This window comes from Amblyomma americanum, chromosome 2, assembly GCF_052857255.1.
Source record: "Amblyomma americanum isolate KBUSLIRL-KWMA chromosome 2, ASM5285725v1, whole genome shotgun sequence".
Classification (NCBI taxonomy): Eukaryota; Metazoa; Arthropoda; class Arachnida; order Ixodida; family Ixodidae; genus Amblyomma; species Amblyomma americanum.
The window spans coordinates 75,223,674-75,251,438 of record NC_135498.1 but is presented as its reverse complement, the minus strand read 5'-3'; the positions used below and the strand labels follow the sequence as shown (position 1 = coordinate 75,251,438).

Sequence of the window (27,765 nt, the reverse complement as noted above, 5' to 3'; positions counted from 1 at the left end):
TTTCACTGAGTAATGCGCTAAGTTGATAACCTTAGCGCTGTAAATTCTACAGAGCTTGCCTCAGTTACTGCTTGTTTTCTTTTTTCGTTTCCGTTTAAATATTACAATAATCTTGTAGTTATTCTAAACTGTCATATCATTTCATTGTAGTCATGGCCACATTTTTTTCATTTGGAGCTGGCTTTTGTATCAAGCTTATTAGCATCCAATGCTTACCATCCAGTTTCACACTGATCTGATAACTAGGTATGACACTAGGGCACAGCTGCACAGCACTCACTTTTACAGGGGAAATTTTCGCCAATACTATGATAGCTTTGGTGGATAAAACTGCAAATTGATGACTATATGAGCGCGTTGTACTGCAGCATAGCTAAAGTCAGCGGTACCATGGCACTGCACACTGCTGACATGATGTACTCACTACACTCAACACCAGGCTAGTCATGTTCTAACACAGCCAAATTATACCAGAAAGGCTAAGCTCCAAACTGATGCTTAACCAAGATGCATAAACAACTAAACAAGGCCAAGTCCTCAGATTTCACATCTGTGAAATAATCTTGATATTAAAATACATGTTCAGGATCCAAATGTGCATTAATAATTGAACATCGCAGATCAGCCTGTCTAGTTCTTGGATTCGTGGTTCCATGAATGTGTGACTTGAATATTACACCTCTACGCACAGCACAAAGCACACAGAACCATGGTTAAAACTGGCTGTCTTCTCCTTTTGTTTGACTATTAAAACTTTTGCACTCTTTATGCAACACATTTACCAGTAAAAAGTTTCTGTCACATACCTTCAGGTATCACTGAAACATCACTCATAAAACACAGTGATAGAGAATATAAAGTGTAAATTGTGGGGTTTAATGCCCAGAAATGATATGTGGGCTATGAAGGTCACTTGAATAGAGGCACAAAAGGTACTTTGATGAATGCACACAGTAATGTTGATCTTGCTTTGAAAGGTTCCGTGACATCCATTATACCCAGACCATTGACATACCCAAAACGTTATGAATAATAGTGAAAGCGTTGCCATACACAGTGTTCAATTCTGTGGCAACTGCAGACATTTTAATTGAGCAGTTCTTTCTGATGAGGCTTTCAGCTGCGGCTGAATGATCCAATTCAGATGAAGTGCTCGGCAATTGCGTGACCTTGAGTTGTCTTGCACGTCCACACAGCCGTGTTTTAACTCTTTGAACCGACGAGCTCCTCTAGCATATAAAGGAAATTTACAGCAACACATTTCACTATGAATTCCCTTGGCAGAACTTCCTTCTTCGCACAAAAACATTATCATGCTCCATTACTCAAGCTCAAAATTGTGACAAGACGCCATGTACAACTGAATGATGCAGAACAAGGGATGAACTGGAAGTACTGATATTGAGACCTTGCTTGGCTACAGAAATAACCAAATAGAGTTTATATTTATAGCAAATATCACTGTCAGAAAAGAGCGATCCGAGTCGAGTTGCAAAACTCATGCAAGAATTAACATCAGAGCTGGACCTGAAGAACACACACAGGTTCTACACAGATCTACATGCACATCCATGTATAGGCAGCAATATGCAAATATATTGTGCATTATGACCTTCGTAAAATTTTTAGGACATGTTCAGAAAATTTTGCATAATTTGCGCACCACTTTTTTTAAGGCTTAATTTAAAAAAAGAGGTGTGCAAATTACGCAAGTAAACACGATGCATGGCTGCAACTAGACATGACCTAGGTGAAACCGATTAGAGGTGTGCAGCTAGCTGCATCTATGTGCAATACTAAAATGTGCTATGCTCATCCTGCGAAGCATTTCATACTGGCACCTACTTTCGATAGCGAGACCAACTGAAAATATTTTCAGTTCCATTAACACACAAACGCTTCTTGTGGACAATTTCTGATGCAATCCCTGGTATTTCGGAGTGTGCTGTTTTACACTGAGCATCTTCCCTATCTTTTAAGTGCCTTGATAAATCTGCACAGCAAGCAAAATTTTATTCAAGATGGCCTTTAAAAACTAGGCAGTGCCTGGAAATGTACTTCAAAATCAGTAGCCCCCCCCCCCCCCAGAAAAAACATGCAGCCATTTAAAAACAATTTCATTCACTGCATATGCAAACCCTGTGAATGTCTGAGAGGGATGGATGACAAAACGCAACAATGACACAATGAAACAACAGCAATAAAAGAGAAATACCTAGGATGTTAAATGAACTATTTCACTCAGCTACTGTCCAGAGGAAAAATAATGTTCATATAAGCCATTTCGAGAAAAGTGCACTGTTATCAAATGCAGTTTAATATAGACTGATTTCCTGATTTTCTCGGAAGTGGGACTCAACGCAAACAATCAACTTTTCCCATTCTAGCTTAAAGCAGTGAAACTGACACTGGTCCGTGAAATGCAAGCTGTCCTCAAAAGCAAATATGCCATTAGGCTGCTGTTTCTTGAACAAAGTAACTGTCACCCTCTTTCTAGAATGTTGTTGTTGCTCCATGGAGAGAACAGCCAGCTGAGAGGATTAACGAGAGAATGAAATGAATAGAGAACTTACCACCTGCAGTGCTTCCTTGTCAGTCTTGCTTGCTTTCAGCTGCACAAAAATGACAGAGCTTCAAGTAATGCAGAAAGCTGGGCGTGTTGGTGATTCATGCTATAACCTTGGCACTAAAGTACAGGATGAAGTCATATGAAATGGTTCGTCCAGTGTGCTTCTTCTATGTCTCGTCCTTTTTGCTGTTGCCAAGTTTATATCATGTTAGTGCTGCAATAGGCTACACAGTGGCTGCAATTGCCCTCAATGATGAGAACAGCCTTCAAAGGTAAGGCTCCCATGACATTTACATTAATATAATAAGTTTTTGCCAGCAGGAGAACTATTGGAACCAACAAGGAAGGACTGACGCCACAAGCTGTTTTTGAGAATTGCAGTCAAGTCCCTGACACAGCAATAAAGGAGCAGTGCACACTTAAATAAGCAGGTGATAGAACTTTTTTCCAGCCATGTCATGCAATAAAAATAAGCATCACATTAAAGCAATCATGTTGCATTACACATAACACTGAACATGTCATGCAAGAGCATCTGAAGACAATTAGTTCTCAAAAATATCACACCTCTTCAGCGAGCCTTTTCATCTGCTCTTCCAAGGCATGGCAAGTCTCACTGACTTGAGTCAACTGGCCCCGACGTTCCTGCAGAATGGCAAGGCAGAAGGCAAGATCGTAACTAAAGGCACAGCAGATGTCTATGGTGTCACTGTGGCTCTCAGCCACTCCTTTTCTTGGCTATCCACATGGGGGAAAAATTCGACCCCTCTCCAGCGAGGAGAGTGTACACATCACAAAAATAGCGTGCCTTTCGGTGCCACTGTGGTGATGCCAACCTTCCAGGGGGGAAGGGGGGAGGAGGAGGGGTTTGCTCGGTCAGTATAAACTGCTACCCACTGTGGCGGGGAGATCGCCAGTAGCCACCAGAGGTGAAGGCAAACAGAGCCACAGGGCAAATAAACCAACTGAACCCAACTGGGGTGGCAGGGGCCAGACTGGTCTCCCCTCGCCTCACCACCAAAGTGGTGTGGCAGGGACTTCCACTAACCAGTACTGTCATCCAACACCTCCCCATCCCCACCCAGCCCCCCGTGTGAATTCCATTTTACATGCCCACAATTGATTCAAAGGAGCAAGTCACAAGAAAGATCCCTTTCTTCTCACTCCAGCTATCTATCCCTATAAAAAAACCCATAGAGAAATTTATTGGTCTTATAAAAATTAGTATTGGTGCTATAGTATCTCTGCGGGTTGTATCTGCGTTTTTACTAGACCAATACAGAAAGCAATACACTTTCTTGATTGATACATATGTCTTATAAGCTATGGTGTTGGCTGCATTGGCCTATCTATGAGCTGTATATAAATATTATTAGACCCATACAGAATCCAGTACACCTTATCGACTGATACATATTTGCCACGTAGATTAATACTTATTTTCCATGGGACTGACAGACCGACATGAATTAGTCAAAGGGTCCGACAAGATCAGTCGGTTGGTGGCTCTGGTTGTTTTTCATTTTTTCCTCCTCCAGCTCAGACTCTGATCTTAAAATCAACACATGCTGATCCCAGCGCTTATGATACATTGCAATAATGTAAATTATTTGCCACATTAAGAATAAGTACACTGAGGCATACAGAAAAATTGCCGCCTCCCATCCCACAAGATCCGGCGCACAATCTCTCGAACAAACTACGTTTGAGTTTAACGCTGCAAGCCACGGACAACGCAGTGCCCGCAGCGAAGAATGGGAAGGCTGGTGCTCACAACAGGAAAATTCACGAAAGAGGAATACTTGTTTCCTCTCTCTCCCAAAAACGAAAGAAAACAACCAAGAAAGAAAAAAATGACCAGCTATGGTTGCCCGCATGCCGACTCTCCAATGTAGGGCCATGTGACTATCGTGGGTAAAGCTTGTTTTTTTTCTCATATTTTGTATTTTAGTAGGCAATTATGCAATAACACATGCTGAGACCACACTGGGAGTGTTTGTTACTTTTTTTCAGTTATCGACTGAGTTTTATACACAATCTAGCGAAACAGTCTTAGTCTGTAGTCGAAGGACGGCAACACTGGTTAGCTGTTTTGGTTTTTTGTTCGCCTGCGTGCGTGTCAGTAGCGTGAGTTTATAGCAATGTTCACCGGCGTGAATTCAACGTTCTAAAACATACATCTCGTGGATATCAACATTCTAGCGCTTGTTCGGCTTTTAGTGAGGTGCGTTTTCATTAGATAAACGTGGGCTGGCGCTCATAATTACTAATTTTGCCCTGTGGCTTTGCGTCGCTAACGGCCGTTGCCGCGAACAAAGAAATTTGAATCACGCCGTATGACGTAATGCAATAGAGAGTTTTAATATTACAGGCACGATTCCTTGACAGGGTTGGTTAAACTTAAAGGGACAGTGAGGAGAACTAGTTCTCGTGGATATCAACGTTATAGCACTCGTGCGGCTTTTAATGAGATGCGTATGCATTAGTTACAACTGTGGGCTGGTGGTCATAGTTATTAGTTTTGCCCTGTTGCTACAAACAAAGGAAACTGAATCGTGCCGTATAACGTAATGCAGTGGAGAGTATTAATATTGTAGGTGCAATTTCTTGAGAGAGTTGTTTAAACTTAAGTTTTTAACCTTAATTTTGCTTTCTACTGTGCTGCTATCTGCATTCCTCAGGTGGCAAGCTGTGCCCCAGAGGCTTAGCACAGAAGATTTGGTCAGGTTCACACTCGCAGCCTATTCCAGTCCCAATTTTCAGTCAGTAGTGCCTCTAAGATACGTCTTGTCTACCCATTTTTGTATTTCGCATAGTAAAGTCAAAGTAACGTTCGTTTCAAAGGCATGCAAGGCGCTAAGCTTGCACCAAGACTCGCTTCGTTCTAGCTGGCGATGCTCACTGCAGCTCAGCAGTTCCCTCCCTCCACGCGGCTATGCGTCCATATAACGTCTTGCTGTGGCTTTTTAAAGTTGGGCCACCCCTTTGCAAGACGTTTAAACCAGCTGTCGAGATTCGAGGAATGCTCTGAACACTTCACTTTCGATTCCAACGTGACTATTTTCTCGCCGGCAGTCGATAGCCTGTGTAATCAGCTAGCACAGGTGTGTTCCAAGCTGGAAAGTCATATCAAAAGACTATATCAGCACGTATTCGCTCATCAGATCGTGCCCCACCAAGCATGCCGAGCCACGGGCACTACTGGTGAACGTAGCTTGCGCATAGTCACGTTGGAGCAGAAAGCATAGTGGACAGGGCATTTTCCAGGCTGATTTGCTTGCCAGAGCTTTCGAACAGTTCTTCCAAACATACGGTGCCATTACCAGGAGAGACCAGTTGCGCGTTGACCTGGTATATAAGATGATTCTTCTTTTTAATGCACCAAAAAATTTACATGCATGCATCAGTGGCACGTCACTGCTGTACAGTAGGAAGCACCAATTTTTGAACAAGTGATGCGGTGTCCTGCCCTTGAGAACTTTTTTATTTGGCAAAGAGCATTGTGCTTTTTTTATTTTTCAGATGCCTTAGGTTTGGAGAGACTACCCAATTAGCCAGAGCTCACTATCTTGCAATCCACCTCTACTTGCAGTCAAAGTTTTGGTGATACTCCATTATGCATTGCTGCTCTCATTGTGTATTAAACTGTGTATGCATGAAACTGCTGCCTAACATCTCCACTCCTGGAACTTCTGAGCTCTGGAGGGACAAGGAAGATTGCTGTCCGTACCCTCCAGAAATCTGAACCAGTAGACACAATGAGACCCATACACGGATGAGACCTACAAAACAATTAGGAAACCAATACCCTATCAGATTATTGACACCTATTTGTGTGCCAGCGTACTGGTCTTATAAGCCTGTTGGTATATACCGAAACACTATTTGGCCTTAAAAACCAATATTCCAGCAAGCATATAGGATCAGTACACTAACACACCCATAGCTGTCAATAATCTGATAGGCTACTGGTTTCCTATTGCTCTCTTTTTGCTAGGGATATAAACGTGCACTAAGCAAAGGAAATGGTAAGGTCCAGAACTATTCACTGACCATGTACATACTGCCGAGGGCAGCATTATCAAGTCAGATGCGACATATAGAGGATTTCAATAAATTAACCTCATGCTCAGAGCTTTCCAGCTATAAATTAAAGCACAAACACTGCTGAGTAAAAGCCTATATAGCCAGATCTGCAAAAAACATTCCCTTCTATGTGAAAAACTTTGGGGGAAATGCACTATAGACAATTGAGAGACTGAAACGGTGAAAAAAGCTTTGCTACTATGCAAGCATTCTTGCAATTGGGTGCCTACCTTAATTTTGAAGCAATCTTGGTCACAGAACGATTGCTAGCTACACCGCTTCTAAGCTGATAAGGATTTTAGGCTAGCTTGGCACCCAGCTCTGCTTACTGATAAAAGCACAAGTTTCCACCACCTCTCATTGACGAACTGTGGCCAAACAATCATCGCAAGATTTGAAAATCATAGTGGATGAATAAGCCAACAGAGCAGTTTTGCAGACAGAGAGATTTTGCAGCCCTTGTTCGTCACTGACACTACATGTATTTCACGCTTTTGCTTCTGGGGCAATATTAAAAGCACTTCCAAGGCAAAAGCATCCAGTAAATCAAATGCACTCTTGTAGAAACTTGGCATCCAAAAGTGACTTACCTCGAACAGAAGCTCATCATCATTGCCGGATGTCTGCACCTCACAATCGGCCAATTAACCCTGTCCTTTGCCAGCCGTGGCCCCTTTATTCCTGCAAACTTCTTAATCTCATCCGCCCATCTAACTTTCTGCTACCCCCTGCTTTGACTGCCTTCTCTTGGAATCCATTCGCCCACCAAACTTTCTGCTGCCCCCTGCTATGACTGCCTTCTCTTGGAATCCATTCCGTTACTCTGAAAGACCAGCAGTTATCTTTCCTTCACATTACATGCTCTGCCCAAGCCCATTTCCTCATCTTAATTGAATTCGACTAGGATGTCATTTACCCGCCTTTGTTCCCTCATTCACCCCACCCTCTTCCTGTCTCTTAATGTTACCCCTATCCCTTTCCTTTCCATAGCTCTCTGCACTGTTCTTAAGCTGAACCCTTTTCGCTGGCCTCCACGTTTCTGCCCCATAGGTGAGTACCAGTAAGATACAGGTGTTGAATACTTTTCTCTTCAGGATATTGGCAAATTGCCATTCACGATCTGAGGGACCCTGCCGCATGCACTCCACCCCGTTCTTATTCTTCTAGTTATATCCCTCTCATAATCTAGATCAGCGGACACTACCTGCCCTAAGAGGTATTCCCTTACCATTTCCAGCACCTCGCTACCAGATCACTACATCTTATTGCACATGTTCCAGTGCTCCGACACTCCACACAGCTTCCAGCTTCTACAGCATTCCACAGAGTTGGTGAGGTGGAGTACGGTGCATGCAAGCTCAGGGCAGTACAAGTCCAAGTCTGCTAACTTACCCACACAAGTGGCACAGAACATCTGTGGTCTTGACCTCTATTGTTGTGTAACACTGTCAACGTGCAAGAGAGAGGCTTACCTCGGGCACAAGGCAGCCATCAGTCTGCACTGCATCAGTGACCTGAAAATATAACCAAGTGTGTGCATGCAGTTTAGCACACTGCCAAATGAGCCACAGCAAAAGCTTGTGAATTCAAGCTAAAGAAATGCAATTTAATATTCTATAATAAACATAATTCACTCCTTGTTGAGTGTTTGCTATTTTTATCCTGCGATTATTTCTCAGTTGTTGTGGCAACAGGGTATGCACAGTTCACCACTGCAATGTGTTTCAACATCAACTTCAGTGGCAATAGAAACGTGTTCTATTGCCAGAACTAGCAAGCAGGGCTGGTACCTCCCTGTTTGCAACCTTCTTTCTCACGACTTGTTTGTTATGTTTCCTTAGCTGGAACATGAGCAGCCAAATTGCCCATGCGTCTACAGCCTCATGAATAAAATCTCCACGCCAGAAAGTAAATTAAAACTTTAACTCAAAATGAAAAGCACAATGTTTATGCAAGAGGCAGTCCTGCCATGCCGGCTATTTCAAGACTGAATTAAACCAGAAACAGCCAAAGGTGTGCCAAGGTTGTTTTAAATTATTGTTGGAAAAATGATCTAATGAATATAATTGTTTTTAATGAAACTGTGCAAAAAAGTGAAAGGAGCCCCACAACAAAATTAAGTTATCTTTACTCTTCAACAAGCCAAACAGTTTGTCTGAAAAAGCTTGCTAGTCGCAAAAAGTGGACAACGGTATTTTGCAAGAACAAAATATCACAATTTTGCAGCTCAGGAAACAAAGACTATAGTCAGATAGAACTAATGAGCGAAGCAGCAGATGCCCCTCAAAGGTGGCCCCCTCCAGCCAATGGCATTGACCGATTTTCAGGCTGTGGCTATCTTTGCATCTGCAACCCCTGCATTGTCATGCCAGCAGGTCCAATGACATTAACCACAATGTTATGAAAATCAGTCGATGCCATTGGCTGAAGGGTCTCCTTTGAGGGACATTTGTCGCTTCCTAAGTGGGATAGATCAACTCAAATTAAATTTAAAGCCTTCCTGAGTTTTTACTAGCTGCGAAAAGTGGTTTTTCTGGTTTGAATCCGATTCTAAACAAACAGTAATTTCCTCTAAATAATTTCGCAGAGAATATTTCAAATACTTCTGGCGCACAAAAAGGTTGAACGGCACAATAATAAACATTTTCAAAATCACATATTTTTCTTTCAACACACAAAGTCATTACATGAAAAAAAGAATGAGTGCATTGAAGCTTTACCAAAATCACTAAAGCTGTGTTGCCTTTCTGAAAAAATTAGCCGTTGGAAATTTGGGGAGTCGTCCTACATGCGGTGCTGATCTATTCCGGGTTTTGGGACCTCTGAGTGATGCTCTCAATTGCGAATGTGTCGCTGCACAACCACTGCTTTTTCAGCACTGCCTCCATGAGCACCTAGCTGCTAGGCACGTACACATCACGCGCCTCAGTGCCCAGTGCTACCCTGCGTGAAGCGTCGGAAGGGGGCACCCATCTCCACGTGTCTCACATTAGCTTCCCTTGGTGCTCGCATGGTCCACTTGATTATAAATTTCATGCGGAGCAGAGTGGCTGCAGCAGCTGCAGTCAGCTTAGACTCGTCCCAGGAAAGTCATGGGAGCCGTGTGTCTTTCAACTGTGCAAGCCGCCATACTGGTTCTGGCACATGTGCATTGCAAATAACACAGGCACAGACACCCTACAGGTGCAGATCTGGGTGCCACACTTTCCCACACTCGCATCTGCTGCCATGCACATCCGTAGGCTGGCTTCGGCGTACACACGGATACACAGGCATGCAGCACACACACCTGGCAGGTGTTCACAGTGTCGTGGCTTTGGCAGCGCACATGCCGCAAAGCCATACCGGAAAATTGAGTACACTGAACCGAAACCGCATGAAGCAAGCGTTCCAGAAGCATGATTCGGTCGACAAAAATACTTCAGAGATTTAGAATACTTAACTACAGATTATTTTACAATTCTACCAAATATTCAGTATTATCGAATGTTCGCATAGCCCTTGTCTTTACAATTCTCAATTTTCATTTCAAGGCCAGCTTGTTATGTGCATCAATAACAGCACAATTACATTGTTCATGACATGCTGCTTGTGCATAAAATGTACAAAATATCTCTATACAGTTCTGATTTACTGACATTGCTTTGCTCAAAAATTAACTAGGAAGCATGTGAGAGGGTACTGAAATACAATAGGAAAATTAAGTAAGAGAGCAAACGATTAGATCTGAGCAAGAGATGTAACAAAGTAAAGAGCACCTTCACAACCTCTTCAGTCTGCATGGCAAAATCATCCTGCAAAAGAAAAAATCATCCCAAATGAGTTAAGGAACCTAACAGAGACTCCTGAGAAAAGACACTGAGGGTGTCAGTTCAAAACCAGATGCAAGGTACATTAACTCTGTCTTAACTGTATCTCTAGTCTTTGTATTGCAATAAAACTGTGAGAGAAGCCTGTTGTCACATAAACTTAACAGCTGAAGAAAGCTTTAAAATACAAAATGAACCTATACACCGTATTTACACAATTGTAAGTCGACTCGGATAAAAGTCGAGCCCCCTAAATCACATTTCCGAAAAATAAAACAAACTTCCAAGGTTGTTTAGGCTTGGCCTTGAAAAGTTGAATGCGATAGCAATATCCAGCAGCCGCCGTGCTATCAACTGCTGCGCACGGGCGCACGCAGGCACATTCCGAAACGAAAATATATTAGGCACTGGACTATTCGTCCACACATGCACCATCGCCCCCACTAGCGCTGCCGTCGTGATCACTGCTGCAGTCCCACAGCACGTCATTCTATCGTCGTCCTCCAGCGAAATCCCGCACTTCGCAAACAGTCACATCACGACATCGCGTGGAACAGCTGACAATTTTCCTCGCTGTAGTTGCCACACCTGTATCACCCGTTGCGAACGTCGAGCTTGCGGCCTGGCACGCGGCTCTTCGTTTCTTCAGCATAAAAAATGGCAGCCATCTTGAATGTAGCCGTGAACGAGCACTGGTCGCTTGCCGGACCTAGAGCACAAATAATGACTGACGAAGCACTACATCAAAAACTTGTGAAACGCGGCCGGCAGTAGTCATGCGTCAGAGCCAAACAGAAACTATGCGTAAATGGCGTCGGCTCTTCCGATGGCTACCAACACTCCCCGGCACCGCTGCTGTTCCGAGTGGGGGTGCCGTCTCGATTGGAACAGTGGCCCTTCCATCAACTATCAATGCTCCCTTGAGCGCCGAGCGCGCATTTGAAAATAAAAAGAAAACTTGTTGGAGGCTTGAGCTTCCCGTAGTTGCGTGATTGGGCCGCCGCCACTTATCAGCAACCGCAGTCAGCAGCCACATGTGGGGCGCCAGTTTGCTGCTTATCGATAGCCTCATCGGCCGCCACCTGCGCACACGGGGAGGGGATGCCAGCTTTGCGCGTTGGCACAGCAGCTCCTCAAGGCCAGCACTAAGAGCGATGCGATGGAGCCATGCAACAAAAATGCAACCACGCTGTAGCATGCCTGATATATCGTTTGTCTCGCATTTACTTATCGCTTACTGCGTGATGTTTTCGTTTTTGATTGTAAGTCGCCCCAACACTTTGGATTTTCAAAATTAAAAAAATAGGTCGACTTAAAATCGTGTAAATACGATATATCTTACCGTAAGGATCCAGAAAAGCAAATCATAAACCATGATAAAGAATGCAGGCATAACTAAATAATTCAATTCAGAAAAGCAGGAATAAGCAAAACAAAAGGAAAAATAAAAAATCATTTTCTACACATCAAGAGTAGCATTTGAATCCACCTGTGTGGAAACACACAACAAAAGCAGATCTGTACATGTTCTCCAAAGTAAAAATAAAAATCTGTACATGTTTCAAAGTAAAAGAAAAACTATGGCATAAAGCTCCACAGAAAGTCTGTACATATCACAATCAGCTCCAGCAAACAAATTTTGTTTCTTTGAAACAATGGTGTCCCCAGCACTAAGAAAGTATATATTAAAGTCGATGCTTCAAAATTAAAGCACATTTGGCATTCACTACTTTTAAATGGTTACAGTCGAACCCGATTAACTCGAACCCAATTATATCGAACTCGGTTGGATATAGGATAATTTCTGTGCACCATAAAGCTATAACCTGAATGTATAGGAAAATATATAGCTACATCATACAAAAATTAGCCACACCAGATAGATCAAACTTTGGGGAACGCCAGGCGACTCAAGAAGCTGGGTTTTCTTCAACACACCAGGGGTTCACTTTCCCACTAGCATCCTCAGACCAATGATGAAGCGGATTTTCTGTGACGTAAGCAGCGGATGCGTAGAAATCGTGCATTGTGCCAGTTGTGCCCACGTTGTCCCACAGTTCGCACAGTGCATCGTGCTGCCGCTGGCAGTTTCGCATGGTTTTCGTTAGTCTCCATGTGCACACGATGACAGCCGCAAAACGAACGGCAGAACCTCCCCTTTTCCACGAAGCTGGAAATTATCACGCGAGTTGAACGAGAGAAATCCTAAGTCACCGCAGCGTACAGGATTCCTAGAGGCACGCTGAGCAACATTCTGAAGAAGGAGGATGACGTTCGGGCCAAAGTGGAGAAGAGACTTGGCACTCGCGGCAGATGTGTACATACAGAACCATATGAACATGTTCAGGCAGCTGCATACAAATGGTTCCTCGATGTCTGCCTCGCTATAGACAACGGCTCTGCCGAGCGCTTCAGTGCAAGTTTCAGCAACATTGCACTTGGCTTCCTGCCACTGAAAGCTACACTGGCGTTAAAACCCTTGCAGCAAGGGGTAATCTGCGCAGTGAAAGTTAGTTGTAGTAAAAAGGCTCCTGCAGTGCAGACCTGAGGACTGGAAGAGACCTAAAATCGACCTCATAGGCACCACGCCTGCACTGGTTGAATTGTGGAATGATTCCAAAACCAAAACTATACAGAACTACTTCCGCCATTCTGGTCTCTGCTTTGCAGGAGCTCGTGGGTTATGATGATTTGTGGAACCTGTTGTCCGAATTTTCTGATGCTATTTATGATGGGGCAGCCGTAGATGAATTCCTCGTCGCAGATGATGATGTTAAGACTGTGGAAGAGCTTGCAGGCAAACACATCATTGCCGACGCTGAGGGTAACCAGAACAGCGCTAATGCGAATTGTGATGTGGAATTGAGAGAACATGTGCCCACATGCTCTGTGTGCTCAACATGGTTCGTCGATATATTGCACATCAATAGCAGGCTGAGGTCTCAGCTGTTTAAAGTCCATTGGTAACACTGAAAAATGAGTTTTCTCCTAGGCAATGAAGATGAAAAAACATGATAAATTCACAACTATTTCACTTGGTAATCTGCACACAGTAAATGCCTACCATAGAGCTGTTGTGTGTTAAATTTACTGCAAGTTTTACATCGAATTACACGTTATATCGAATTTTTAGGCTTTTTTTATGACTTCGATATATGTGTGTAAAACTGTAACTGTGCCTTATGATGCAATTAAGGCTCAGCATTTTCAGACAGCATTTATTTTTTACAGAAAATTCAGCTTCTCGTTTCTTAAAATACTTCATTTACAGTGTACATAGCTTTCAGGCTTTCATAAAGCATTACTTCAGATCTGGATTGAATAAACCACTGCAGCTGGCATTCATAAAGTTGAGTGGATTCATCACCGCTCACTTCCATGTCTCTATGTTGCAGTCACTTGTCACAGTGCATCTCATCCAACTAGTGACATAAAACGCTGTAGTTCCTTTTGCCGCCTATGCTGCACATGGAAAACTGTAGTAAATGTAGTACATCAGACAAACATGAACTAGTACCACAGGCGAATAAGCTTTGCAACAAGGAAACCTGATAACAATCAAAAGCTCATTATTTCGAACTCGAAGGGGACCAGACAATTGTTTGAATTAAGTGAAGTTCAAATTATTGAACGGGCACTGGAATGAGCAGCATTACAGAATCCAAAGCAGTCACATCTAGACCCGTTACTGCGAGCAAGACGCTACTATAAGTTAGTGGCAGGAGATTCTGAGAATTAAATTCATGCAGTCCTAATAGCAAATGAAATAAACTGATCGGCCAGTTTTGCGCCAGAAACAAGTACTGGAATGCATTCGCGTGAGCAGCGAGCTTTAGTGCTGGAATATAGGATGCTCTTTATGCTTCAAAACAATTATTTACGGGGAAAGGTTGTTGAAGTTAGAAGGAATCAGTGATGTCCATTTGCTTGCGTTTCTTCCACTGAGACTCCATCAGCATCATTTCAAGCTAGCCCAAGAGCTCCAGCGCAACGTCCGAGTTCTCACTGGCAGAGATGTAGCGTGCTGCAACATCGAGCGCCGACGCTACTTCACATGCACTCATGCACTTGCTAATCGCCGAAGTTGGACTCATCACTATCGGCTGTGCTCACCGCCCGTGAGCACTGTGTTGTCTACTGATAAAATGCTGCCTCAATTATACTGGCACCACTAGAGGGCTCCAACGTCTCCACACTGCTGTCTACATAGCTCGCGGCACCAACAAAAAGCATGACGCCTGCGCTCGAACCGCCATACTGCATCGTGTACACCATGTGATCGCGACCCAGCTACCGCGGCACAATGAAAACCTGGAACGGCTTGCACCGAAGCATCGGTGGAGCGGGCTTGTGTGATGGTAGCGAAAACCTGCTTCGGCATACACCGAAGCGCGGGCTCCGCCAGCCTTTTGCACTCGGATTTTTTTTTTCATTGTTTTACATCTCTAGTAAACTTCCAGCACATTGTACTCGATCTGGGTCAACTTCTATCTACGAGGAACGGTGTCAGCCAGTGGCTCCTATTCGAATTAACCGTAGCGGACGCCGACTTGCTCGAATTATCAGTTTTCCCCCCATTGAAATACACAGGGCTATGCCTGGACTATGTCGAATTAACTGTCAGTTTGAATTAACGAGCTTTTACTGTATTTTGTTTTCCAATATAAATTTAACATCACGAAGGTCAGATATACCTTAGCGGATGTTGCCCTTTTCCTGACCAAACATTTCGAGCTGAAGAACAAGATGTCCTTGGCATTCAGACTTATTTATTATTACAAATTTGCAATTATTTTTCCTCTGAATGTTTTTCAGTTTTATCTGATTTCAAGAATGCAGAGGTATACATCCTGCACAGGACTACAAAGATCTCACTTCTAAGAACCACCACTGCAGAAGGCTTGCACAGATAAAAATGCAACTTACCATGCTCTCCCACCGGTTCCGTTCTTGCTCAAGCTGTTTGGAAAGGCTGAATACGGTTTCTTCCAAGTTTTGATTGGCCTCCCTGCAATGTGATGAAGATGTTTAATTTTAATGCTGTAATCTTTTCTTGGCAGTTTAAAAATAGTTGCACAGCATAAATCAGACTTCTCTTTATCTTTAACAAATGAGCAGGTAAAAAGACCAACCTGCAGCATATTCAACATGTGTTGCAGTTCATATCACACCGACAATGGAATGGTTACAAAGTCGATTTCACTCAATTGGGGTTCCCTGTGACGACATCCATCACAGCTTTTGCTATGAGCAGGCTACTGTAAGCATAGACTACTTTTATTCAAATAGTGCAGTGCACTGCTGGCACACATTAGTGAGGTTATAACCAATGCGCAGACATAGCCTCGGTGTCACCTTTAGCAGCTCAGGCAACAAAACTGACCTACGCTTGCCATCAAAAAATGACGGATGATTTAGTGTGGTTAGGCCAAATGCCAATTAGGTGTGCTGGCATTTCAGTCTCAAGCTGAGGCTCGGTTTTCAAGCTCAAGCAGGCTTAAAAGTTTGGCGAAATTGGTGAGTGGGGTCCTTAGTGGTAGTGCACTAAGCTCCACCTCAAGGGTGTATGCGGAATTGGTCATTCTCTACTTTTGATTTGATTTGATTTATTTGTTTCTTTCTGATGCAGAAAGAGGAGCAAGAGCAAAAGGCGAAATGCCTGACGATGGCTCTTGCCCCAGATACACTTTGGCACAAACGTTAAACATAGCTTTAAAAAAACTTTCACACCAAAATCTTCTGGGAGGAAATAATAAGGGGAAAAAAAAGGTAAATAAACCATGTAACGAAAAAATAACAGTATACAACAAACAATAATTCTTACATGCCGACACAAAGTACTTGGTACAAAGATTGCAAATATAACAAAATTCTGAACATGGTTGTTGCAAGCTTTGAAACAACAAAAATTGCAAGATCATAATAACAAAACAACAGCAAGATACAAATGAAAATGCACTAAAAATAGCAATTAGGGACAGAAACACGGCAGATTATGTGAGTTCTAAATTATTTTCCAGCAGCAGAGCTCTAAGCCTGTTTTTGGAGACATTAGCACTCAGATCTGTTAATCCTTGTATTTTATTTAGAAGGTTAGCTGTTTGATATTCAATATGTTGTCGTCCATAATTCGTTCTTATTTTTGGCGGCCGTAAAGTTTCCCTACGGAGTGGGTATGCTGGAGCTGCATTGGATTTTTGTACACTGTAAAGCTTCGCTTTTTTATGTACTGAAGCAATTTGAAATAATAAATTTGATTGGCTTTTAGCATTTTGTATCTCAGAAAAAGCGGCCTTGTCCGCAGTAGTTCCGGTGGGCCGTGATATTGCCCAAATATTCTTTATACTTTTTTTTTGCATGGTAATTAATATTTTGTAACTGTGACTTGTAGTGGTACCCCAGACTAAAGCACAGTAGGAAAGCTTGGAGTAAAAGAGTGAGTAATTAAGTACAGTTCGTAACCATTGAGGGATGAGTGGACAAATCTTAAAGAGGCAGCAATTGTTTTACTTAGGTCAGCTATGAGGCTGTTAACATGAGAATTCCACGATAAGATTTCTTCAAACCACATGCCCAAAAATTTTTTAGCCTTGACTTGAGCTATTTCTTTGCCATCAAACAGAATTTCTGTGGGAGATTTCCTAGGCTTGTTTAACGGTGCAAACAATATGTATTTCGTTTTCTCAATGTTCAAGCATAATTTATTTGTGTTTAACCAAGTAGACAGGTGGAACAAATAGTTATTGACAGCATGTTCAATATCCAGGAGTGAATGGCTAGAGAAAAATACGTTTGTGTCATCTGTATACATGATTAGTTTCGGGGTATTAGGAATAGAGGATAAATCATTTACGTATGTTATGAACAGCAAAGGCCCGAGAATAGATCCCTGTGGAACGCTTTTTTTAACTGGCAGAACTGGAGATGAATATTTATTAAAACTGACAAATTGATAGCAGTTTGACAGATAGCTTTTTATTAATTATAGTGGTATTCTGCGGATCCCATACCTATTCAGTTTAACTAGGAGGACATCATGACACAGAATCAAATGCTTTACGCAGATCTAGATACATTCATAGATCACTGGGGGTCCTCGTACCACTCCTGGTGCAGTGGTGCAGCGGTAAAGTGATGTGCCACTGCCCTTTTTTTACTAGAAGTAAACAAGAAGATCTCGCCAGCAAACAATGTATCATTTTTTCCCACATGCTTCTTGGTTATTGTCCCAGCTGGTACATCTTTTTATGCGGTACTGTGAAAAATGTAACAGTAGGGTTCTGTTGTAGTCCTCTTTTTTTTTGTTAAAGAGGGAATGTAACTGAGCAGTCATTATATGTCGAAGACGATTTCACAAAACAGACGAAAAGACACCATGCTGCCAGTGGACAATGACCTAAACCAGTCATGTCTCGACAGCAGAACCTTTCTATTCTTTTATCTTTTGCATGCCACCCTCACTTGGGATTTCTCTATGTGCCGATGACATTTACTTCAGTGCTCTGGAAATACGACGCACACCACATCCTCATGTGCAACTATGGCAGGTGATCAACCTGTCAGAGGCATTTGAAAGAAAATAAGGCTTTGTGATGCCTTCCAATATGCATGCTGCAATCACATTCACCGAGCGCAATCTTTTGTATTACATACTCAAAGTTGCCAACAGCTTCATACTGTAAGTGAAAACCCACAAATTCTGAAATACAGTAGAAAAAGCATATGTCATGGTCACTACATGCTCGAGATTTATTATGCAAACTCTACTTCTATGTTTTCGCCATCTAAACACCCTCCAGCGGCATATGTCAATGCTCCACTGGCTCTTTCATGCACCTGTGTGCAATGCTCTACAAGGAAAGTCTGCAGTAGTCTCTGTTATCTGCAGGGTTTCTCATAGGCTCCTATCACATGGAAAATATCTCAGTGCCTCTTGACTCACTGCCTCAATTTGAATAAGCTCTTGCCACATAATGGGTTTGCAAATGATCATTACAATCTTAAGGACCACATACTGATGAGAGCAGACTTGCATTGACTATGCATAAAAACAGAAATCACAATACCTCTAAAAAAGATTACTACTTCTCATGATATGCTTTGAAGGCCACACTGCTTTCATAAATTCATTTTTAATCCTTAAGTTGAAATGTCAACTCCACAGTATCAGATGTTATACGAGTGGTGCCACTGTTGTGTACCAGAGCCATGTCTGTGTTTTTCACTAGTCTTTGCCTCTTAGTGCATTTTGCAGCGACCAAGAACCAAAACTGCACCATCAGAGCTACAGTAGTATCTATGGACAGGACAGAGATAATCACTCATTTGCGGCAGTTTCACTGGAAAAAAAAATGGTGGTGGTTAAGCTCTGGTTATACTTAGAGTGACGCGATGGCTACAGCTCGCCGAACGGAACTCGCTCAGTCGAATTGCAAAGTCAGTCTTTCGCTGCTCCGTTTCGCTGCGCGTTCTGTCTTCATCTTTGTCCGTTGACGTGGATTGACTCCCCCCTTCTGACTCGGTTTCACTGGTGCGCCATGCCGCCGGCATCTGCTCCACACCACATAACCAGCGATGGCGCCGCCACGAAGCTCAAGGTGTGCCACGCTGATGGCTCGAAATTCCAGTGTAAAGTAGCTATCGCTAAAAAATAAATGAAGGTAACACCTAAGCTTCGCCTTAAGTGTTTGACGTGATAGCTCAAGGGGTTTACGCTCATATATGCCGAATTGGTCATTCTCTACATTCATTAATCCCCGGAAGTCGCCTACCACTCCTGGCACAGTGGTAGAGGTTAAGTGATGCGGCACTGCTCTGTGAAGCAGGTGCTGCTACTGGTGGGCCTTGTGCATCCCAGATTGATCTTCCTGAGCAGCCAATCATTAACTACCACCTGCTATGGTGGGCAGTTTGCTCACAATCCGGTGGAAAGGTAGTGATGACACTGCAATATCACATTACCTAGGTGGCCTGCTTGCATCCTAGTTAACTTCTCTAGGGATTTTTTGCTCATGATCAACAACACCATCGCTGCCGACGCCGGATTTTCTGCAACACGAGCTCCTTAACACTGTCACATTAAAAAGCGTACTACAAATCCTTTTCAAGCAAAGTGCATAGCACTGCCTATCATCACCATATCATTGTGATTTGTGAGTTGTGCATAAGTAGAAGATAGTGTTTGCCCGCTAAATTCAGATATCCTATACTGTATCAAATGCTTCCTGTGAACAGCTTGAGTATGATAGTGTGCATCACTTCATGTTGCATCACTTCCTTTGTAGTAGCCTGCAAATTATGATATCAGGCAAGCATACTGGGTTACCATTAGAGAGTGCCTCCTCCTTCTTTGGTACTAATGGCCAGGGGCTGTTCTAACAAAACATGCACAGCAAAATGTTTTCAGCAGTAAGGAATGCCACATAACATCACAGCAACCAATCTAAATGCATAAACACGCAATCATGTTAAGTTTCAGTGTCTGCAATCTTCGTGGAGCAGATTCGCAAAGAACCCAAGTGACCTACAAAGGGCTGACTAAACAAACAAGCTGCACAAAACAACTGTTGCCACACACCTGAACCTCTCTGCCTCATCCATTGCTGCTACCTTTTCCTGGACAAGACTGGCAAGTTCCTCTCTCTTTTCCTGATAGTTTTTCAAGAAAAGACAAGGATGCATTTAGTGCTGTGCACAATCAACAATTCTGAGCATCAGTGAAATGAACAAAAACATTCAACTTCACAAAAACAAAGTAGTTCAGAGTCAGCCAACTCCTCAATATAGCAACTGCAATCTAAACACTCACAAGGCTGCAAGACAGGTCTCTGGAAAACATGGCAAGTGAAGCATGCACAAAAGTGATAACTGGTTTCATAAACAAAGCTTAAAGAGTTAAGCTCTTATACTTTAAGGGTTAACATAAAGTGAGCTACCGGAAGCTAGCGACAACCATGCTAAGGTGCAAACACCGTGTAGAGACATGAAAACAATGCCCCGCCACTGTACATACATGTGAATGGTAAACACTGAGAAGCATGCCCTTCAAGATTATTCTTCAGGGTAACTGAAAGCATAATGAAAGCCACTTTTAGTGATTTAAAGGCACCGTTAAAAAAAAGTAATGGTTGAGGTATATGGCAATCCAACACAGACATCAGTTTCCCGTGTGCAGCTGTCAATTATGCTCGCATATTTTACACACTTGAGCAATGCAACAAGTGACAACCAAGGTGCAAAAGATTTGACTCTCTACTCAGCAGTGAAAACTGAAAGCGCAAAGGTGCTCACAGTTGAATAATTGTGGCCTGACAGAAAGTTCAGTGCACATACACTAAAACCTCAAGACCTCTAACTCACAAAACCAAGGAAAAATTGAAATAAACAGAGCCTTGAGGTCAACAAAGCACAAAACTTTCAAATGTACTGATCATGCATTTTATAACTGTGGATCTAACAGTGCTAATTCCCTTCTGAAGAATAAGCACTTGACCATTTAATAGAAGAGTCTGGCGAGCGGCGCAGCAGTGCAAGAAACCCAGGCGACAAAGACCAGTGCGCTAGCTTGAACCTGTTATCGTGCTCATAATGTGGAGGCAGTAAGGGCCACCGGTTGCGCCACCATCCCTGCCATGTTTCAAATGATACTGCTGCTCATTGTAAAGAAGATTCAGAGATTCACCCGCATGTACCCTCTTCCTGCCTGTCCCACCGTCATTGTCCTAGGAAGCAGACTCTGTCCATGCCTCGTGTGAAGTCAAAATCGCACAAAAGCATGCAGGGAAACAGAGTGGCAGTAATGGGCATACACTGTACTAGTGCAGACCCACCTGTTCGTCAGCAGCACGGCCTGTAGGCTGCAAGAAGCACTGGCCTACAACCTTCCTTTCCTTTGCCAAGTCCTCACAAATCATATTTCCAAGATATCCAAATTTCGTCATAAAAACCTTTCAAGATACTATGTACAGTAAGTAATGCTCTCCACTGCATGACATGGAAAAACTCGCTCAACTTCGATCCCAGATATATTTAAAGATATGCGAGATGGAGTTAGTGGAGATTTACTGTAATTGCACTGATAAGACCAAACAGGAACAACCACTGAACTAGTAGCAAACTACTTTGCAAGACAGTCTTCAGAAGAAATGGTCAAAATGTACTGTTTACTTTCTTACCAAGCAAAATGCTGAGCAAAGTATCCACCACAAACTTGCTGAATTTTTCATCCATATGAAGCATGAAGTCCACCCACTGATGCCCACACTCACACACCCACCTACTCCCCCAGTAAGGCTGCACATTAAGCCCATCATTTAACATCAGGGCTGAGATACCAATCAATTAACTACACAAATGAGTAAGGCTTCACCAAGATCAAACTTATTAACCAATTGTTCTACAGGAATTACGTCCGGCAAAGCGGCAAATAGAAAGTGCATTGTTTGCTGACCAAGTCAGAATGTTGGCTGATGTTTGGAGGTAATATCTTGTCAAAACAATGGACGACCAAACCGCACAAAGTGTGCCTTCTCAAAGTTATGGAAGTACATGGTTGAAGTGAATTTATGCATTCAGTAGTCTAACTTTCACTGCAAAAGGACATGCCAGGCACAGTTACAGTGTCTTTCCTAGCAACATGTTTAGCATGTTCAGAAAATGCAATGACAACAGGCTTGCCCTTCTAGCAAAGATAGACAAGAAGGCGGCTGTTGTAAGCATGCAGTTCCAGAGAATGATTGAGAACACTTGATATGCCAGCAAGCAAGCCAAAAAAAAAAAAAAACTTTCTGCTGCAGAAGTGTGTGCGATCTGTGCCCACACAACAATATGCTCGGTTATTAAGGTATTAAAAGTTAATTAAATTATTTGAGCTAAAACTGCACCCAGTCCTGCTTGATAGGCACAGATAGCAAGCCAAGTCGTCAGGTTCTGTGCCTCATTAATACACAACTGCATGCAATCAAATACGTGCAAGCAATTCATCGAGCCCCTGGACTACCTGCAGCTCTCCTTCCAGCATGGAAATCTGTGTGTCCTTTTCGAGAAGCAGCAGAGCAGCCTCCTCTCGTTCTTCAGCCTCCATCTGGGCTGCAGCCAGGGACTCCCTGGTGGCATGAGCACAGAGAAATGTACTCAAAAATCATTCACACTGCTAGCACAGCTACAGAATTGAGTCACAGAGCAGTGAGTTGCAGTAAATGCTTCAGGCTCCCGTGAAGTCATGCCTTCCACTAATTAACATGCGAGCACACCACAGTGAGTAGCTGTGGTTATGGCCAAGGATCATCAAAGTTGGGTACACTGAGACATATTTGCAAAAGGTCCTATAGCCAGGTTATGCGAGATCCAAACAGAACAAAAAACTTCAACTGTGCCGCTCTCAGTTATGTGCAGCTAAGTGCAAGTTACAATTAAGGGACAGTTCTGGTAAGTGTGGAAAAAAAGATCAGAAATAAAAGCTCACTTGAGGGACTCAGCTTCAGCCTGCACTCGTGCTAGGTCATTAGCACTATCAGCAGCAAGCTGCTCAAAGTTGGTGATACCACTGCGGAGGCCTTCAATTTCAGCCTGCAGGTAGAAACCAGAGATATTCAATGGAACTCATACGTGCTGTGAACGTCCCGCCTCTGAGAAGCGGTGTGGTGACAATGGCTCCGGTTTGCTGTCCGCTATAAGTGCACATAAAGGAATTCCATATCACTGGAAATTATTCATAATGTTCATGCACTACGGCATCCCTCACAGCTCACATGCAGCTTTGGGACATTGAAACTTCATTTACCATACACAACCATTCATCCTAAGCTCTCAGGTCCAAAGCAAGCATGGGAAACAGCCTACCATCTGTTCCCTGATGACAGAGTCCATTCTTGCGCACTCCGCAGAGAGTCTCTGAACTTCTTCTTTTTTCCTGGCCAATTCTTCACTCATGTCAGAGGTCACTGCCTGGGAGCGGCTCCAGTCATCATAGAACAAGCCTGTTTGGGAACAAATAATACCCCACCTTGCATTGAGAATGGATATTTCTACACAAAAATGCTCCAGACTTAAAATAAACAAGCCCCCTGCACAATAACAGCAACAGCATTTCTCTCCTTTTGGAGACGTTCCATTGAATAACAAATAAAATAGTATTCTGCACAGAGCTCGTCAACATCACCTTGATGTCACCTTCCCGAGAGAAGATTGGTGCATTTTTCACTTCTTTCCCTATGTAGTTGCTTTGTTTTCTGACTATTCACAACTTGCATTCTGATTTGTCACACAGCAAAGGCAAAGATATTAGTACAATGATGCCCACCATGCACATTTGGAAGTTGCAGACATCCATTATTTGTCACGCTACTTGACACAAGAAAAGGCTATTAGAATATATTTGTCTAAACAATAATGCTGAGAGCGCCATTAGGAGGAACGACCCGAACCAGTCGGCTGTAGACTCAAGAACAAGTTTTTTTTTTAATCCCTAGCTTGTCATTGCCCAAATGCCATCTAGAAGCCCAAGCATTCCAGTATATGGCTCGAGACACTTGCGGTCATTTTCAGTCGCTCCAATCGTCCAGAGAGGATGCTGCTAGAACATAACCCAGGTGAAGATCTTCACCTGGAAATTTAACTGGGAGTCACTAATACCACTCAGAAACCAGCTGGTCTCAGTTAGACATCAACTGGTCCCAGTTGGAAGCCAACTGGTTCCACTTTGAAACCCAGTTGGGAACCAAGTGGGAGGCAAATGGTCAGATTTTCCACCAACTCAGAAACATCAATTCCCAGTTAAGAGCCAAACAGTAGGAACTGGGAACTAACTGGGAAGTAAGTGGTTCCATTTGTGGGTCAAATGGGAAGCAAAAATTCCCAACTGAGGGCCAACTGGACTGACAATACCAGTTGTTGGGCGAGTTGGTGCTGACGATGATCCATAACAGCGCGACAGACGGGACAAAGAAGAGGAGACACAACACACAGCGCTGTGTGTTGTGTCTCCTCTTCTTTGTCCCGTCTGTCGCGCTGTTATGGATCATGATCAACTGGACTGAACTGGTCATGGGTAAAAACCAAATGGGAAGCTTTTTACTGCTTGGAGGGATGCTGACAAGGAAATAAATGCTGCTGCGGCTCAGCACATCATACAGTCATTAGGCGCAGAAGTGAACGTACTGTGAAATTAGATGAAAGCTGGCTTATTCGCGAGCATCATTCCGATCGCACTGTGTGCACTGCATGCGAAAATGCCCGTAGACACTCTCCTGGCGAATGACACCACTTCCCTCGAAACTCTGCGCTGTTAGCATGGGTCAACACGCACATGCTGCGAACCTATCGTATGCCCGCGTTACAGCTTAATTTTTTCTTCGTTTTTATTAAGCCCGTTCTCTTCTGTCTCCAACCCGTTGTGAGATAGACATTTCAGGCAGGGTAACATCATATTTATTTATTTATAATTGCCCAACCACCCAAACGAACTTCCATTTCGGAGACCGTGACTACCGTCACCAACCGGAACTCCAGCGAACAGGTTGCGAGTGTCATTCTCTACGCCGCCATCACTGAAGTTCCTAGTGTATTTTATCAATAATAGCACAAACAATGCACGGCGATTACAGCTGTGAGAAAAATAACATGTTAGAGTTTTAAATTATCAACTTATTCTTCATGCTAGAGAAAACAGAGGACAAAGTACAAAAGGTTGCCGATACAAAACAAGCGTCAGTTTCACGCACACCGCCTTCCTAGGGTAGCCATAGCGGCAATGGGCGCGCGGATTGTGTGTGCAATTTCTCATCGTGTTCCGCACTAACATTGGGGTCGAAGAACCTCGACATAGAATTAATTTTTCGCCTCCTATTGTTGGTGAGATTGTTGAACAAATCTTTCCATGATGGGGCTGAAGGAAGACACTTTGCTTGCTTTTACTACTCAGCGAAGTGAACTTGTCAACACGAATTAGGACCACAAGTCGTTTTCACCAGCTGGAATCCTGCCCTTTCCATGTGCATACTCAGTTTGCCCATTTCAGTGTATTTTATGCTATTTTTGCATTCGTAGTGAAAAAATTCCAACACATTTAGCGGCACGTTATATTTTTGCGCTCACTCGTTTGGCTGTCTTGCCAAACTCACTGTGCATTGAAACAAAGGCTGGTGATGTACGCAACTGACCTCTACTATACGAGAAGTGGGCGTGGATTCGGATCGTGTGCCGAATTGCATGAGGAAGCAAACTCCGCTCAGCACGACTGCGTTTTAATGCTGCAGAGAGCACCCCTTGTTGCCTCATAGACTTGCCTCGGTAAAGACAGCGTAAACTACTGGGCTTGTTTGTAGTTGCTGTGTGTTATTCTCTTGTTTGTCACCTATAAAAATGAACTATTGTTTTGTTTTGCAGCAACCCTGACCTTTTAGGCTCGGCAGAAGAGTATTATGCCACCGCATCTGTCTAAAACATGAACGTACCCAGCGAGAAGATTCAATATTCAGTGAAGGCGCAAAGGGCAATAAACATTGATGGCAATAAACATTGACAGACTCAAAACTCATCCTCAGTGTTTCAGGCTCCAGTGACGGCCATGTATATACTTGCTTACTCAAATGTATTTGAGCTAGCTAGTGCATGGACGTCCCGACGCTCCAGTAGAGACATCTATGACTGGGTCACAGTAGGCCCCCGTTGCACCTGGGATTGCAACGGGTCCCAGATGCATCAGGGATTGCAACTGGTTCCAGATGCAACTGGTCCTAGATGCAACTGGTCCAAATTGCAACTGGAAATCTCTTCTTTAAATCAGATGGACTGGGACCAGTTGGAAACCAGTTGGAAACCTGTTACAAATTTCCACCTGAGAATAATGTGAGTCATCTTTGGGTGGAGGCTAAGACAAAGAGGAAAGTTCTGGGAAGTGTTACAACTACCAATAGTAACACAGCCTCGACTTCCGGCATCAGTTTAGCTAATATGATGTGGCTGACTTAAATTTTCCATTATGGAATACGAGAACCTGTTCACAGGTGCATTTAAAAATGCCATCCAGCAAGAAGTACTGATGTTTCCAAAAGCTGGCAGCACTGAGAGTTAAACTGAAAAAAAATGTCACAACAGGCTCTTTTCAGCTGCCATACAGAGCAACAGCGTCACAGCTAGCTCCATGTTGAAATAACAAGTTATTAGGTATGCATTTCCTATATTAACTCCAACAGTAGTCCAAATAGCACCAAAAATAAAGTGCAGAACATGTTTTCAAAAGTGCAGGCATCTTCCTGCAGCGAAGAATGTCAGTGCATCTTGCCTAGAAATTGGGAATTGGTTTTGGGAAAATGGAAATGGTGCATTATCTGTCTCATATATCAGCAAACCCTGAAAGAAGGGACTAAGAGAAGAAAGGAAAAAAGAGGTGCCACAGTGGAGGGCTCCAACTACCTGGGGACCTTTAACATGCACTACACATTGCACAGCACACGGGGCGCCTTAGAGTTTCGCCTCCATCGAAACGCAGCCGCCACAGTCGGGTTTGAACCCAGGTACTCCAGATCAGTAACCGAGTGCCCTAACCAGTGAACCACCGTGGTGGGTGGCACCTTGCCTAAAAAGAATACTTAGCACCTGCTTATACAGAGAGCAAATTTAGTGCAATGACTAATGCCGGGTTTCTAAAGTGAATGAAATCACACAAAACCACACTGCCACTCTACAAAAGATATACCCCCAAAAATGCGGAACCAAATAACGTGATGCACGCAACAAACTTGAAGGTTTTCCTGCTTATAGTTCTGCAGCACAAAATGCACATCACATGCACATCATTCTGAGCGCAACTAGATGTGCCAGTTATCCAAGAATGTTGCAACGCCGTCTCTGCCTGCAACATGCACAAAAAGAAAATAGAAATGTGGAACTCACCGATCTGTGTGCGCAGCTGCACTGCTTCCCCCACAACACTGGAGCCAAGAGGAAGGTCAGCAAGCAATGCAGTCAAATACATATGCAATCTCTATTCACACATGTGAGCTGGTAATCAGACAGGAATGACAACTTACGTCTGCAAAGTGGCCTGAAAAGGACCTTGAGCATTTGTGTTTTCCTGTATCACTTGCTTCAAGGTATCCATGACACTGGTCAGTTGATGGTGTACTTCCCGTGTTATGTTTTCGGCAACATCTTTATGAATTGTGAGGTGATCCTCAAGACTTTCTTTTGCTTGCTGTAGAAATAGAAGTGGATGCCATGCTCAAAACAGCTATTATATCTTTATGAGAAACCATGCTAGCTACTGTGAGAATTTGTGTATGGAAACAACATGCAGTTGGA

At 43.2% G+C, this 27,765-nt stretch overlaps 1 protein-coding gene across 3 annotated transcripts in view; it reads right to left on the bottom strand.

Moving 5' to 3' along the window:
• LOC144121434 (uncharacterized) overlaps window positions 1-27,765 on the bottom strand; it is a 70,108-nt gene that overhangs the window by 26,329 nt on the left and 16,014 nt on the right. For all 3 annotated transcript variants that reach the window (XM_077654626.1, XM_077654624.1, XM_077654625.1), the window contains exons 14-24: window positions 27,495-27,658; window positions 27,358-27,395; window positions 23,305-23,441; window positions 22,928-23,031; window positions 22,463-22,568; window positions 20,042-20,112; window positions 15,391-15,472; window positions 10,414-10,449; window positions 8,128-8,169; window positions 3,137-3,214; window positions 2,574-2,612 (exon numbers count right to left, since the gene is read on the bottom strand). In XM_077654626.1, coding sequence (XP_077510752.1) covers window positions 2,574-2,612; window positions 3,137-3,214; window positions 8,128-8,169; window positions 10,414-10,449; window positions 15,391-15,472; window positions 20,042-20,112; window positions 22,463-22,568; window positions 22,928-23,031; window positions 23,305-23,441; window positions 27,358-27,395; window positions 27,495-27,658 — 897 coding nt within the window. The remainder of the gene's footprint in view (window positions 1-2,573; window positions 2,613-3,136; window positions 3,215-8,127; window positions 8,170-10,413; window positions 10,450-15,390; window positions 15,473-20,041; window positions 20,113-22,462; window positions 22,569-22,927; window positions 23,032-23,304; window positions 23,442-27,357; window positions 27,396-27,494; window positions 27,659-27,765) is intronic.